Source organism: Pongo abelii, chromosome 8 (assembly GCF_028885655.2).
Source record: "Pongo abelii isolate AG06213 chromosome 8, NHGRI_mPonAbe1-v2.0_pri, whole genome shotgun sequence".
Classification (NCBI taxonomy): Eukaryota; Metazoa; Chordata; class Mammalia; order Primates; family Hominidae; genus Pongo; species Pongo abelii.
In genome coordinates, this window is record NC_071993.2 from 64,168,144 (window position 1) to 64,183,987 (window position 15,844).

Here is a 15,844-nt window from a genome sequence, read left to right on the forward strand (position 1 = left end):
TCACTTCATAGGAAATTTTTTTAAAAAGAAAAACCATTTTAATGGACACATAAATTCCCTGGGGGTCTCATTGCAATGCAGATTTGGATTAAACAGTCTGGGTGGGTCCTGAGACCCTGATCCCCTTGCTTCTCACCTATTGAGAAGCACATTTTGAGAAGCAAGGCCACTCAAAGGGCCCCCATCTGTGTGAATCAACCCCTGCTCCATCTGCCCCTATAAATGACAGGAGTGGGGGTGTCCCCAGGTCTGAGCCTGGAGGGGGTTGCAGGCCTCCTCCAGGCATGGAAGTGGAGTGAGAGGAGGCTGTAGTTAAACGGGTTACTCTGTCAGCAGACACAGAGGAGACCAGAAGAATAGCTTTTATTTCACATGAAGCTAAGGAAGGAAGGTGAGAGGACAGGGCTGGTTCTGTGGGCGCTGCCTGGCAGGTGCACCACCTCCAGCTGCTGGGCTCCAGCTCCGGGGCTCAGAAGCCATCTGAAAGAAAGCAGAGGCCCCCAGTGAGCAAGCTGGGGTGCCGCAGAGTACCTGCCCTCGTGGTGCCCAGCAGTTCCTTCCCTTCCCTCCCCGGCCCCCAGGAACTACTGCGTGCCGGACACAAGGATCAAGGAGAGAGCAGAGTGCAACCCCATCCCTGCCTGATCAGTGGGGATGCCCGTCTTCCCCGCGAGGGTTTTGGGGTGGAAGAGGAGTGGCTGCTCAAGAGGAAATTAAAGGAGCTGAGGAGCTCCAGTTGTGAGAAGGCCAGTGAAGGAGGCAGTTTCTCCGCGCAGGGGTTGTGCTGAGATGGCATCTAGGGCCGGCTCTTCCAGAACCTCATTTGATACTGGGCGGCAGCGACCGGGTGTGGCAGGTGGGGCGGGGAGCAGGGATGATGCCATCCCCCTTCCATCCCCAGGGAGCGCTGGGGCCCTCCCTGCCAGCCAGGCTACACCTGTGCGGTGGAGCAGCCGTCCCTGTCTCGCCTGCCCAGCCCCAGATGACAGCAGCCCAGAGGCTGTCCTCTGCCACCTGCACTGCTCACCTTCTCCGAGAAGGTCGGGAGCGGGGCTGAAGGGTCCCGGGGGCAGGTTCCAGGCCAGCTCCTCCAGCAGGTCCAGCAGGCCTTTCACCTCAGTCCCCAGGTGATCCACGGTCTTCTCTACCATCTAGAGTGGGAAGTGGGGTAAAGTCGAGGACAGAAGTGGTTCCACGTTCTGCATCATCAGCCAGGTCCTAAGAGAGCAGCCGGCGGTCCAGTGCGGTGCAGTGGGAAAGGACTGGGCGCTGAGTGACCTGGGTTTTCCTCACTCAGGCTCTGCCCCTACCTGCCTCAGTTTCCCCAGATGACAATATCCTAGGGGGCTCGCTCTCTATGGCTCCTTCTTTTTTGGCCACTTAGTCACAGATTTGGATGAAGCGCCTGTAGAATACCTTCTCCCTTTTGGACTTTGCAGCCTGGAGCTCACATTCCTTTTGTTGTTCCGCCCCCTGGTGGTGTCTCTGCCAAATGACAGGTTTGGGATTCTGAAATTTACTGAGTTCTTAATGGTTTTTCCCTGTGTATGCCATGGACCCCATTGGCAGTGTGGTGAAGCCTACAGACCTCTTTTCAGAATAATGCCTTAAATGCAAAAAATAAAACATATAGAATTACTAAGGGCACCAATTGCATTAAAATATTATTCAAGTATTAGGCCGGGCGTGGTGGCTCACACCAGTAATCCCAGCACTTTGGGAGGCCAAAGGGGGCAGATCACCGGAGGTCAGGAGTTCAAGATCAGCCTACCCAATGTGGCGAAACCCTGTCTCTACTAAAAATACAAAAAGAAGCCGGGCATGGTGGTGCGCGTCTGTAGTCTCAGCTACTCGGGAGGCTGAGGCAAGAGAATCACTTGAACCGGGAGGTGGAGGTTGCAGTGAGCTCACACCATTGCACTCCAGCCTGGGTGACAGAGTGAGACTCTGCCTCAAAAAAAAAAATTCAAGTATTTAAAATTAAACTTTTTGGCCCAGCATGGTGGCTCACGCCTGTAATCCCAGCACTTTGGGAGGTTGAAGTGAGATCACTTGAGGTCAGGAGTTTGAGACTAGCCTGGCCAACATGGTGAAACCCCATCTCTACCAAAAGTACAAAAAATTAGCCGGGCATGGTAAGTATAAAAAAATTAGCTGGGCATGGTGGTGCATGCCTATAGTCCCAGCTACTCAGGAGGTTGAGGCACGAGAATCACTGGAACCTGGGAGGCAGAGGTTGCAGCGAGCCAAGATTGTACCATGCGCTCCAGCCTGGGTGACAGAGCAAGACTCTGTCAAAAAAAAATTTAATTTTTTGACGTAATATATGTATTGGCCGGGCACAGTGGCTCATGCCTGTAATCCCAGCACCTTGGGAGGCCGAGGTGGGCAGATGGCTTGAGCTCAGGAGTTCGAGACCAGCCTGGGCAACACAGCAAAACCTCACCTCTACAAAAAAATACAGAAATTAGCCAGGCATGGTGGCACATGTGTCTGTAGTCTCAGCTACTTGGGAGACTGAGGTGGGAGGATTGCTTGAGCCTGGGAGGTGGAAGTTGCAGTGAGCCGAGACTGCACCATGGCACTCCAGCCGGGTAGACAGAGAGAGACCCTGCCTCAAAAAAAATAAAATGTATTTATTAACTCACTAAATCACATGATTTAACATCAGGCCTAATAACAACTGAAATTTTGACATAAGGAAGGATAAAAATTGTATGTTGAGATATTCATAACTAGAAGATGAAATTATCTGGATTTCTATTGATGACAAAGTTATAGTGCTGTTAATAACATGGCTTGCTGTTTGTATTTCTGATGAATGAGAATGCTCAATTTCAGTTAAAGGCTTGTGACAATAAAGATGTAAACTTTTCCCCACACAAGTTAGGAATCATGGCTATATAACAAAACAGTGACTGAATTTCCACCTTCCCATCCAGTAATGATGTTGAAATATCCGGGTGGGGGTAAGCAAGGCCTTAGGGGAGGCAGGGTCCACTGGGGGCTGGGCAGCCTGGCAGCCTAGATGGGAGGGTGATGTTGGACAAGGTGGCCACAGGGCAGGGTCGGCCCAGATGTCCTCACATTCCAAAGCAAGCTCGCATCTGCCCATAAAAACACCATCCTAGAAGGTGGTCCTGAACTCGCATGTCCTTCCAAACCACCCTGTTACCTCCTCCATGACATCTAGACGGCGTTGCACAGCCATGTGTCGGTCACACGCTGTGCTCTGAGCTGAGTCTCCTCGCGGAGGGCTGAAGGGTTCTGCAGCTGTGGGAAAACAAGTCTTGTCACTGTGGGACCCTTAGTTTTCCATAATGCCAGAGACTCCTGTAAACACTGGGCTCAAATGAGGTCAGTCCTCAAAGCAAACTCAGGAGCAAGCAGAGGAAGGCCCAGGTGGGGGTCAGTGTGCGAGTGTCAGCCATCTCAATCCCACCAGTCTCTACAGCCACAGTCACCTACAGACCCAGATGAACTTCCTCAAGGAGGTGAAGCCCAGGGAGGAAGGGAGGATGGGCCTCAGCCAGGGAGAATGGCACCTGCAATGATGGAGAGGTCTGAAAGAGCAGGGCTCACTGTGCAAACCCTGCAGGTAGCCTGCAGTGGCTGGAGATACAGGGTGGGCGGGAGAGAGAGACTGGAGAGGGAAGTCCTGGAAATGAAGCCAAGGGGGCAGAGCTTTAACCCAGGGGCTTTAATAAACCAGTTCTGATGCTTGTTTGTTGTTTTTGTGTGTTTGTTTGTTTGTTTTGAGATGGAGTCTCGCTCTGTCGCCCAGGCTGGAGTGCAATGGTGCGATCTCGGCTCACTCCAACCTCCGCCTCCTGGGTTCAAGTGATTCTCCTACCTCAGCCTCCTGAGTAGCTGGGATTACAAGCACCTGCCACCACGCCCTGCTAATTTTTATATTTTTAATAGAGACAGGGTTTCACCATGTTGGTCAGGCTGGTCTCAAACTCCTGACCTCAGGTGATCCGCCCGCCTCAGCCTTCCAAAATGCTGAGATTACAGGTGTAAGCCACCAAGCCAGGCCAAGGGGGGTTATTTTAACAGAAAAGTCACAGAGTCAAACATGAATTTTTAAAATATAGGGAATAGATTGGAGGGAGATGCCTTTGAAGGCAGGAGGTTACTGCAGCAATCAGGGTAAGAGGGGTGAAGGAGAAGTGATGAGCAGAGGCAGGAGCTGTAGGAATAGTGAGGAAGAAAATGAGAGGAGATATTTCAGTAGCAGCATTGACACTGGGAACCCGTTAGTAACAGCTGGCATGTGATGAGTGCTTACCATGCACCATGTAGGGTGCTAACTTAACCTCTCCAACATCCCGTTGTTATGCCCAATCTACACGTAGGAAAACTGATGCACAGAAGGGTGAAAGGATGTGTCCAAAGTCACTACTCATAAGCAGAGGACTCATGAGGCCAAGAAGAGGGCCAATAAATTGGGAGAAATGGGGGCTGAAGAGACTGGAGGTCTTAGGAATCACAGGAGGAACAAGAGGTAAAGAACATTGCAATTTTAGCCAGGCACGGTGGCTCATGCCTGTAATCCCAGCACTTTGGGAGGCTGAGGTGGGCGCACGAGGTCAGGAGATCGAGACCATCCTGGCTAACATGGTGAAACCCCGCTCAACTCTTGATTCACCATTGTTCTCCTTGAGTTAGCTCTTCCAGGCACCATCAACGCTCACAGCAGAAGTCTGAGAGCCCTGATGCCAAGCTTGGGTTTCAGAATTGGTAACCCTGAGATGCCTGTGGAGCATCAGGGTTGGCTGGAACGTTGGAGAACGCTGACATTCAGGAAGGAGGGTGCTGCCCCCAGAAGTCAAGAGAAGCCAAGAGCTTCACAGATTCTACAGAGGATGAAAAGGGTCAGCAGGGCCGAAAGCAGCGGAGAGGTCTAGCAAGATAAGGACTGGAAAGAGAGCACAGAAAGGCCCTGCTAAATTTCACCCCAGCACTTTTAGGAGTGGTGGAAAAGCAGAGTTTGGATTACCATGAGATGAGAAGGGAAGGTGAGGTTGGGGGTGGAAATTTGGATTCTGGAAAATTTCACGAAGCTTGGCTGTGAAGGAAGGGAGATTGGTGTCACAAGGTCTAGAGAGGTATTTATAGTTGTCACTTTTTTTTAAAGCATTGGAAAACACAATCGTGCTTACAGCCTGAGGAACAGGAGGAAGACAGGAGAACCCAAGGATGTACTTCCTGAACTGATGGGAGGCCCTGGATCCAGAGGGGGTGGGACCACATCTCGAAGGAAGACAGAGGAAATGCAGCAAAAATGGGCAAAGGCAAACCATCTAACTAGAGGGCCAAAAAGTGGAGTGAGCTCCCACCTGATGGCCTCTATTTACTCTGTGCAGTAAGATGGAGAATCACGTAGGGAGGAGAGCTAGATGTTAAAATTACAAGAATTCTACGAGTAGGTTGCTAAACACAGACATTAAAATAGTGACCATGGTGTCTGGAAATGGTAGCTCGTGCCTGTAATCCTAGCGCTTTGGGAGGCCAAGTGGGAGGGTCGCTTGAGGCCAGGAGTTCGAGACCAGCCTGATCAACATAGTGAGACCCCCATCTCTAAAAAGAAAAAATTTTTTAAGTTAAAAAAAAATGGTGGCCATGATGAGAACATTTACACTACGGAAATCAACAACCCCCCCTCCCCACTTTTTTTTTTTGAGAGCCAGTCCATCAGTGCACCACTAGGTAAGGGACTTGAATAAAGAGAGGGCTTCAAAAGGGGATGTGCAGAATGAGGCATGCAGTGTAGGAGGACCATGCAGATTAAGCCGGCATCAACAAGGAACCCTGGAAGCACGAGTCCACCCCCAGCAGTGCTCCACAGTCTGGGCGCAGAGCAGCAAAGACAGATGGCTGGATGGAGCTGAAACCTAGGAGGCTGCAGGATGGATGTGGTGGAGGCAAGGGGCCAAGGAACTGAAATTTGGCCAGAGGTTTAGGAGAGGAGGCCTGGAATCCAGCTGGGATAAGGAAGGAAATGAGGCCAAGAAGAGGGTCAATAAATTGGGAGAAATGGGGGCTGAAGAGACTGGAGGTCTTAGGAATCACAGGAGGAACAAGAAGTAAAGAATATTGCAATTTTAGCCAGGCACGGTGGCTCACGCCTGTAATCCCAGCACTTTGGGAGGCCGAGGCGGGCAGATCATGAGGTCAGGAGATCGAGACCATCCTGACTAACACGGTGAAACCCCGTCTCTACTAAAAGTACAAAAAAATTAGCCGGGCGTGGTGGCAGGCACCTGTAGTCCCAGCTACTCAGGAGGCTGAGGCAGAAGAATGGTGTGAACCTGGGAGGCGGAGCTTGCAGTGAGTGGAGATCGCACCACTGCACTCCAGCCTGGGCGACAGAGCTAGACTCCTTCTCAAAAAAAAAAAAAAAAAAAGAAGAAGAATATTGCAATTTTAGCTTTTAGAGGTAGAGCAGCTTCAGATAGTGACAATATTAAGGCTGTGGCCATGGATGTGGGCATCCAAAGCTCAATAGGGGGAGTTATGGAACTTGATCTCTCTACGTGCAATGCTTGTAGCTGTAAGGCTTTGGTATTGGATGGGTTGGCCAAGGGGCCATCTGCAGTTGTCTAGAAGTGGGGCAGGTCTTGAGGTAGGACAGAGCTGATGATGGATGTGTAACTCTGAGAGGCTGAGTGATTTCCCCAAGGTCACACCATCTGCAAATGCCTGGACCTCAGGCACCCTGACCTCCTGGCCTCATCTCAGCAAGGTGGGGCTCCCTTGCCCTGTGATGTTCTGATTCCAACTCTATCTAGCTCTCAGCTTTTCCACTCAGGGATGAGAACAAGACCAGAGACAAAATGTCTTCCACTCTGAGCATCTTTTGTGGAGAACAATCTGTTTTCCAAATTATCCTTTTCATTATTTCCCTCCACTGAACTTAGAAAAGACTCTTCAAAAGATAATGGTGTTATTGCTGAATCTGGGGAGGGAGGAGGACATTATAATGGCCCTTTGGTTATTTTTTTAAGGCAAGTCTTTTAAAGACCTATACTGCAATATTTACAGATGAAAGGCTGTGCTGTCTTGGATTTACTTCCAAAGTAAATAATCCAGGCTTCGGTGGGGATGGTGGAGAGGCATGCGTGGATGTTTAGAGCAAACAGGATGGGCTGAGAGTTGCTGATTGTTGAAGCTGGGTGATGAGCACATGGGGGTGCATTCAGCGATTCTGTCTACTGTTGTGTGCACGGTTTGAAATGTTCCATAACAAAAGCTGGCTGTCTGACGAGGTTGTCAGCAGAAAGCAGCAGCCATCGTGGACTGCAGGCATCCATGTAAAATATTCAGAGAGAGAGAGGCCCCTGGGGGCTATGCTCCATCCTGGCCCCACATCCTGAGAAGGCCCTTGAGAGGCAGGAGCAGGTCTAGAGGAGGCTATGGGAAAGGACTCCTCTTTTTTTTTTTTTTTTTAGACAGGGTCTCACTCTGTCACCCAGGCTGAAGTGTGGTGGCACGATCATGGCTCACTGCAACCTCTTCTTCCCGGGTTCAAGCAATTCTCCCACCTCAGCCTCCAGAGTAGCTGGGACTACAGGCACACACTACCATGCCTGGGTACGTTTTGTATTTTTTGTAGAGATGGGATTTCACTATGTTGCCCAGGCTAAGCTCAAACCCCTGGGCTTAAGTGATCTGCCTGTCTCGGCCTCCCAAAGTGCTGGGATTATAGGCGTGAACCACCGCACCCAGTCTGGGACTCCAAATTTTAACTCAATTTTCTCAGCTGAAACTGGGCTGCTCAGCTTGGAGAGGAAAAGCTCTGAGGGGGCCTCTGTTCTCACCCACAGAGTGGCTGTCCTAGGGGAGGGCCTGTTGTCATGAGTCTGTGGATACACACACGCCCCTGCTGGCTCTGTCCAGAGGCCTTTGGCCAAGCCTTTTCCCTGAGGCTCACCTGCCCTCTCCCAGACCCTAGCCACTCTCCCCTTACACACTTCCCCCAGGCTCAGGCCAGGGGGATGCAGGGTGACCCTCCAGCCAGATGGGAGTCTGGCTGCTTTGGAAGTCAGAACAACCAGAGCCTGCTCCTCTCCACTGGCCTAAACCACCCTGTTCTCTACGTGTCTGTGATGAGGTCTAACTTGGCTCCAAAACCCCTCCAGGGAAAAGGCTGGGCTGAGGTCGCTCCCAAGATGGCTCAGCACTAATCCTTCACATCTGGACAAAACTGTGCTCTGTGCACCCTGGAGCAACCGTCCATGAGCTCATCGGGGCCTCCACGGAGTGCATCTGAGAGAGCAAGCTTGGAGCAGGGCCTGACATTGTATTGCCAGCGTCCTCACCACAGCGCTGACTTGAACGCATCATGGTAGAAAACATGCTGGAGACCACTGTTCTCAGCCTGGTTCAGCCACTAATGATTGTGGGATTGTGAGAAAGTTTCTTCTGCTCCCTGAGCCTCTGCTGCCTCTTCCATAAAATGGGGTAGGGTAGGCCTGAGGCCCTGACTCCCCCGTGTAGCGCATCCTTAATTCTTCTGTCTTTTGGAGGCTGCAGAGAGGCCTCAAGAATTAGCTAGAAGAGCTGGGCTCAGTGGTTCACACCTGTAATCCCAGAGCTTTAGGAGGCTCAGGCAGGAGGATCGCTTGAAGCCAGAAGTTTGAGGTCACTCTGGGCAACATAGTGAGACTCTCTCTCTACAAAAATAAATTAAAAAAAAAAAATTAGGCAGAATTGATGGCATATACTTGTAGTCTCAGGTATTTGGAAAGCTGAGGTGGGAGAATCGCTTGAGCCCAGGAGTTTGAGACTACAGTCAGCTACGATTGCACCCCTGCACTGCAGCCAGGGTGACAGTGAAAGACTGTGTCTTGTAAATAAATAAACAAATAAAAAATGTAGACACGCACATGTACCACAGGGCTGTCAGTGGCTCAGACAAGGGGAGTGGAAAAGGCTGAAGGATTATGATGATTAACCCTGAGCAGCCAAGGCTGTGGCTCCGCAGGGCTCCCTTCCTTCCTTTCCTCCCACTCTCCCAGCCCTGCCAGTTGGGAAATGGACCTCCTTGGATGTTGCGTTGTTTTCTCTGGCCCGGCTCCTGCTAGGGGCCTGATGTGCACCCTGGATGGTGGCCATGGGCGGGGCATCCTGTGCTGGTGAGAACACACTGCTGTGGAGCCCGGAGGCCCCAGGGGAGGGCTGGGCTGGGCTGGCTGCCCCAGTTAAAGAGACTTGGCCCCTGGGTCCCATCCTCTGAGGTGGAAGTACTGCTGCTTCTACTTACAGGCCTTATGGGGAGACCTTTTGTATCTGGACCCAAACGGTAAGAAAGGGCCACAACACAGATGATTTCTGCATGCTGAGTGATGAGAAATGTTTTCTCAGTGGCGTCTCTGAAAGGTGCTGCTGTATCTTCTGAATTGTCAAAGTCACACTCTGCTTTGAAAAGCAACCCTGGCCACTTGGGGGTCAATTATATTTGACCACATTTAATATAATAGAATAATAAATTTACCACATCCAATATTTGTATTAAAATGTATGATTCACTCAAAACCATCCACGGGTTTTGATTATTTTTGAAAGCAGCAGAAAACTATTCTTCAAGTGATTTTATAAAAAACTCCAAAATATGGGCTGGGCGTGGTGGCTAATGGTCTAAAAAGCCATCAGGGATAAAGGTTTCTCTGATTGCTGCTAAAAGAAACCAAGACTCGGGCCCAGCGCGGTGGCTCATGCCTGTAATCCCAGCACTTTGGGAGGCCGAGGCAGGCCGATCGCTTGATGTCAGGAGTTTCAGACCAGCCTAGCCAACATGGTGAAACCCCCTCGCAGCCCCCGTCTCTACTAAAAAATGCAAAAATTAGCTGGGCGTGGTGGTGCACACCTGTAATCCTAGCTACTTGGGAGGCTGAGGCACGAGAATTGCTTGAACCCGGGAGGCAGAGGTTGTGATGAGCCGAGATCGCACCACTGCACTCCAGCCTGGATGACAAAACAAGACTCTGTCTCAAAAAAAAAAAAAAAAAAAAAAAAAAAAGAAGGCCGGGCGCAGTGGCTCACACCTGTAATCCCAGCACTTTGGGAGGCCAAGGCAGGCGGATCACGAGGTCAGGAGATCGAGACCATCCTGGCTAACACGGTGAAACCCCATCTCTATGAAAAATACAAAAAAAATTTAGCCGGGCATGGTTGCAGGCGTCCGTAGTCCCAGCCACTTGGGAGGTTGAGGCAGGAGAATGGCGTGAACCTGGGAGGCGGAGCTTGCAGTGAGCCGAGATTGCACCACTGCACTCCAGCCTGGGCGACAGAGCGAGACTCCATCTCAAATAAATAAATAAATAAACAAACAAACAAACAAACCAAGGTTGGAAGTCAGACATGCTAGAGATAGCTCTCAATTTATAGAAAATATAAGGGGTGGAGGTATTTAAATGACATAAAAGGGATGCAATTAGCAAAATCTAAATGTGGAAAACTTTACAGGACAAACTTAGTTTCTTCAACAACAACAAAAAATTAAGTAAAAAAAGGGGAGAGAAGACTTACATATTTAAAGAAATCTAACAGACATATTGACCAAATGCAGTGTATGTAACCTTATTTGGATCAAACAAATGAATTGCAAAAAGATATGACACAATCAATCAAGGACATTTGAACAGTGATTGAATATATTCATTCAATCACACACGGTTTTGGGAGTATGATCATAGCATTGCAGTTATGTTTATTTAAAGTGCTTATCTCTTAGAGGTACACAAAAAAATATTTATAGATGAAAATACATGATGCTAGTCCAGGTGTTGTGGCTCACACCTGTAATCCCAGCACTTTGGGAGGCCAAGGCAGGTGGATCACTTGAGCCCAGGAGTTCGAGACCAGCCTGGCCAACATGGTGAAACCCTATCTCTACTAAAAATATCAAAATTAGTCAGGTGTGGTGCGTGCCTGTAGTCCCAGCTACTCAGGAGGCTGAGGCAGGAGAATCAGTTGAACCCAGGAGACGGAGGTTGCAATGAGCTGAGATTGTGCCACTGCATTCTAGCATGGGTGACACAATGAAATCTTGTCTCAAAAGAAAAAAAAAAAAAAAGAAAATATACAATGCCTGGATTTCATTTAAAATAATCCAGGGAGGGGAGAGAGGGTGGAGACTATAGATGAGATAAAACTGCCCATGAACTGATACTTGTTGAAGCAGGGTTGATAAGTATATTATATGATTCTTTCACATACTATTATTTTGTATTTTTTTGTATCCAAAAGTTTTCATAATCAAAAGTGAAGATATATCATCTAAAATCTGAAAGATTATGCACAAAAATGTATGAAATCAGTGTGAAATTACACTAATACATGAATACTTTCCTCCTTTTCTTCTTCTTCTTTTTTTTTTTTTGGAGACTGAGTCTTGCTCTGTCACCCAGGCTGGATTGCGGTGGCTTGATCTCGGCTCACTGCAACCTCCACCTCCCAGGTTCAAGTGATTCTCCTGCCTCAGCCTCCCGAGTAGCTGGGACTACAGGCGTGTGCCACCACGCCTGGCTAATTTTTTGTATTTTTAATAGAGACAGGGTTTCACCGTGTTAGCCAGGCTGGTCTTGATCTCCTGACCTCGTGATCCGCCCGCCTGAGGGGTAGGTGAGGGGAAGAAAGGGGACAGTGAAAGGCAAGGAACCCAGCTAATGGAGTACCCAGACAGCCTGTCCCTTCCGCACAGCTCTGCACCTCCACCCAGTCTCCCATCTCCACCCAACACAGCTCAGTTCCCCAGCGAAGCTCCCTGGAAACCGGGAGGCTGACTTCTTCACCGATTGCGGATCCACCTGAGGCCACCTGGCAGGTGAATCAGTGGCCTTTCTCCTGGGCCCGCCTGCCTGGTTCCTTAAGGCTGTGCTGGGCTAGCCTGGGTCACTCACCCTTTGGAGTGTGGCTTCTTATGCAATGTCCTATAAAGCCAGGCCTGAGCCTCCACAGGCCCTCTGAGATGGAGCTGGCCTCCGGGGCTGCCCCACCCAGCAGCTGTGACCTCCCACTCCAGATCCTGGCTCCTTCTCTCTTGCCAGCTCTACTCCGGGCATCGAGCTTCCCTCTCTCTCCTTTTTCGTCTCTCTCAAATCTTTCTCTTTTCTTCAATATCCTCTCTCCCTCCACCTCTTGCCATTTTAATCACTCTTTCTCTTTCCTTCTCTTTTGTCTCTCAAACTCCTTTTTCTTTGTATCTTAGTTCATATCTGTTCAGGGGAAGCCTCTTTCTGTCTCAGCCTCTCCTTTTGCCTTTTCACTGTGTATTCTTTCCTATCTCCTTTATCTCTCCGTTGCTCTACTTCTCTGCCTTTTTCTGAGTCTGTTTCCTCTCAATCTTTCTCTCCATCCCTCCCTCCCTGCGTCTGCCTTTCTCTCCATCTCGCTGCTGTGTCCAGCTCTCTCTCCGTCTCTCTCTTGCTCATTCCTTCCTCGCCATCTGCGGGTCTCCCCGACTCCAGGTCCCCTGCCGCGCCCTGCGCCCCACTCACCGGCCAAAGAGCCCGCGGCGCGGAGCAGGGCCAGTCCGGTCAGCGCGCAGAGCAGGGGCCGCATGGTGCCGGCCCGACCGAGCGCAGCGCCGCGTCTGCCCGCAGCCGCCCTTCCCGGATCGCACCCGGCCGGCCCGAGAGGAAATGCACTCAGTTCGAGCCAAAATTCCTGGGCGGCTCCGGACTTTCTGGCTCGAGAGAACCCGCCCCCTCCAGAGGCCCCTCGGCACCCCGTGGGCAGCGTGGAGCCCGGAGACCCCGGGAGCTGAGGCACTGACGTGCCACCTGGGCGCCTCCCGAGGAAGGGGCCGCCCCCCGAGTTCCCACACCTCCTGGGGGCCCGGGAGGGAAGGCGGGGCGAGGAGGGGATTGGGTGAGGTCTTGGGCTCAAGGCGACCGAGCCTGGGGTCAGGGGTTTGTTATGAGCCTGTTTCACAGGCGGGCAGACTAAGACTCGGAGAGAAGTGTCTTCCTGGGCATCACTCTCAGCCATGGCACAGGATCTGAATCCCTGTCTCCTGGGAGTGTGGAAGCTTTTCTCTGTCTACCTACGAACAAGAAATTAATTCTAATTACATGGAACAGTGTCTGCCCCTAAGAGGGAGACCCAGAAACTCACTGCTCTGGTAAGGGAGTGATAGCAATGTGAAAAGGTACTTTTCAAAAAAAAGGTAAAATCGTAACTCTCGCAGAGATATGAAATTAGCATATACTAAAGATTTTATTTAATTCATTATTAATGAGGGGACAAGTAAGATGGTACAAGCAGCCCAAAGTTTAGAGCACAGTAGTGGAAACTTCCCCTATGGGACATGCCCTCCAACAAGTGCAACAACAAATTAAGTTTTAGTGAAAACACAAAGCAAAAAAGCTGCCGCTCTAACTTCTCTGCTGCAGAGCCTTGAGTGCCTTGTCTGGCTGTAAGTGGAACACTTTTATCACCAAGCCTGGGAGAATGCCTTTGTCCATCAAGGGTCCCCGTTGGGGTTACCTGGAGCCCTTGCAGATCAAGGCTGCTTCTCTGCCTTCTGTGTTCCTGGCTGTGGCTATGCAATTGTCCAAAACAGTCACCACCCTAACCAGTGATCCAGTTCCCACTCCCTCCTCCAGAGCAAGATAATAGCTTCAGACGGAGAAATTCTGGTTCTGAGCCCGAGAATCTGAGACAGACTCAGATTTAAATCTTTTAAAAGCCTTCAAGGAGATTATGATGCCCACATGAGCTGGCTCAGAATAAGAATTTATTTCAGGAATGCCAAAAATCTCTCATGCTTGGTGGTAGGACATTCCTTGATAGTTTAGCCAGGTGGGAAAAAAGTTGTCAAAGAACTGCCAAACCCATAAGGATTCTTGTAGCTTAGAGCCAGTGGGCTACCTTATATTTTGAATTTAATATTAAGAAAAAAAACCACAAAAAACATATACAATACATTATTGTTGTGGTAGAGCATAAAGTAATTAAGTATACAGAGTAAAACATGAAAGTCTTTTCTGTTACGAATTCCCTCTGTCCAACGATTCAGGTCCAGTCCCCTCAACTTGGTAGGCTCTGCCTGTTCCACGTCTATGCATTCCCCATCTATCTAATGTATATTCAGACACAAATGTATATACATGAGATCAAGTCATAGATATTTTGAAGATTTGCTTTCATTCATTTTTATCTCAGTCATAACATTAAATCTTGGCTGGGTGCAGTGGCTCATGCCTGTAATCCCAGCACTTTGGTAGGCCGAGGTGGGTGGATCGCCTGAGGTCAGGAGTTTGAGACCAACCTGGCCAACATGGTGAAACTCCGTCTCTGCTAAAAATACAAAAAATTAGCAGGGCATGGTGTTGGGCGCCTGTAGTCCCAGCTACTCAGGAGGCTGAGGCAGGAGAATCAAAACCCAGGAGGCAGAAGTGGCAGTGAGCCAAGATTGCACCACTGCACTCCAGCCTGGGCAACAGAGCAAGATTCCATCTTAAAATAAAATAAAATAAAATAAAATAATCTTGGAGATCAATCTATGTGAGTACAGATAAATTCACTTCATTCCTTTTAAGAGTTAAAATATCCCATGAATGGATACAAGCAGCATTATTTATCCAAACAGTCCCCTATTGACAGACATGTAGATTGCTTCCTTTTTCTCTCCAATATAAAATAAGCTTTAATAAACATTCCTTTGCATATGTCTTTATGTACATAGTACATATTCCTGTATTTCTGAAAGGCTGGAAGAGGAATCATTGCGTCAAAGGGCCTTTTACATTTTGCCAGATAAGCCAAAAACTGTTTCCCAAATTGTCACTAAGCCCACAGGAGGGACAGGGGTCTTCCAGCGCTGTACCAAGGTGCACCTCAGTATATGTTAGTCTAGGTAGGAATTGGGCTGCAGGGGGCGCCATTTACATAAAATACTTCTGGGCTGGGCGCGCGGCGGCTCACGCCTGTAATCCCAGCACTTTGGGAGGCCGAGGCTGGTGGATCCCGAGGTCAGGAGATTGAGACCATCCTGGCTAACACGGTGAAACCCCGTCTCTACTAAAAATACAAAAAATTAGCCGAGCGTGGTGGCAGACGCCTGTAGTCCCAGCTACTCGGGAGGCTGGGGCAGGAGAATGGCGTGAACCCGGGAGGCGGAGGTTGCAGTGAGCCGAGATTGCACCACTGCCCTCCAGCCTGGGCGACAGAGTGAGACTCCGTCTCAAAAACAAAACAAAACAAAAAAACAAAAAAAAATCCTTCTGGATTGGAGATACCTGAAGTGTAAACCTAGCAGTCACCTACATTCTCCAATACTGGATATGTATTATTTAAAATTTTGACAGTTTGATGATGGAAAATGTTACCTTGTTGTTATTGTTATTTACATGCTACTTATTATGAGTGAGGTTAAGCTTTATTTGCCTCTTCGATTACTTTTTTCTATTTTCCTCCCTTTCCTTTATATACTCTGATTATTAATGCAATGCCTGTTATATATGTTGGCAATGTCTTCTTCCAGCCTTCCATTATCTTTAAGTTTCTTGGTGGTGACTTTCATCATTCAGAAGTTTTAAATATTAAGTAGCCAAATCTCTCAATATTTTATTTTATGGGTTATAGAGTTTACAACTTGCTTATGATTCCTCGAATCAAGGCTGTAAAGATATTTTTCTATGTTTCCTTCAAATAGTTTTAAGGTTTTCTCAAGGTCTAATGTCTAATCCATCTAGAATTTTTATGTGGTTGCAAGGAAGGAATCAAACTTAAATTTTTCCCTAAATGAGTATCTAAATGTCCTAATGCTCTTTATTGCCTAGTCCATCCTTTTACCACTACTTTGAACATAAAGTAGTTTGCTAGCTACTCATTT

At 48.9% G+C, this 15,844-nt stretch overlaps 1 protein-coding gene across 3 annotated transcripts; it reads right to left on the reverse strand.

The window, feature by feature from the left end:
- Positions 1-346: 346 nt before the first annotated feature.
- Positions 347-12,830, reverse strand: PLAC9 (placenta associated 9). 3 transcript variants are annotated; one of them, XM_024253836.3, is made up of 4 exons: positions 12,504-12,830; positions 3,176-3,273; positions 1,028-1,151; positions 347-480 (listed from the first exon to the last, which is right to left on the reverse strand). In XM_024253836.3, exons 1-4 carry the CDS (start codon positions 12,565-12,567, stop codon positions 470-472), a joined length of 297 nt encoding a protein of 98 aa, XP_024109604.1. In that variant the 5' UTR covers positions 12,568-12,830; the 3' UTR covers positions 347-469. The 3 variants fall into 3 exon arrangements, with proteins under 3 accessions (XP_024109604.1, XP_024109606.1, XP_024109605.1); XM_024253838.3 differs by lacking the exon at positions 1,028-1,151 and having other exon boundaries at positions 12,504-12,829; XM_024253837.3 differs by lacking the exons at positions 347-480; positions 1,028-1,151 and adding an exon at positions 1,231-1,485 and having other exon boundaries at positions 12,504-12,829.
- Between the last annotated feature and the right edge of the window lie 3,014 nt (positions 12,831-15,844).

Bases quoted from the DNA above. Each gene is read 5' to 3' on its own strand.
- PLAC9 (XM_024253836.3), bottom strand. From the start codon at position 12,567: ATGCGGCCCCTGCTCTGCGCGCTGACCGGACTGGCCCTGCTCCGCGCC. The intron at 3,274-12,503 runs GTGAGTGGGGCG...GTTTTCCCACAG, and splicing joins CGCCGCGGGCTCTTTGGCCG to CTGCAGAACCCTTCAGCCCT. The intron at 1,152-3,175 runs GTAACAGGGTGG...TTCCCACTCTAG, and splicing joins GTCTAGATGTCATGGAGGAG to ATGGTAGAGAAGACCGTGGA.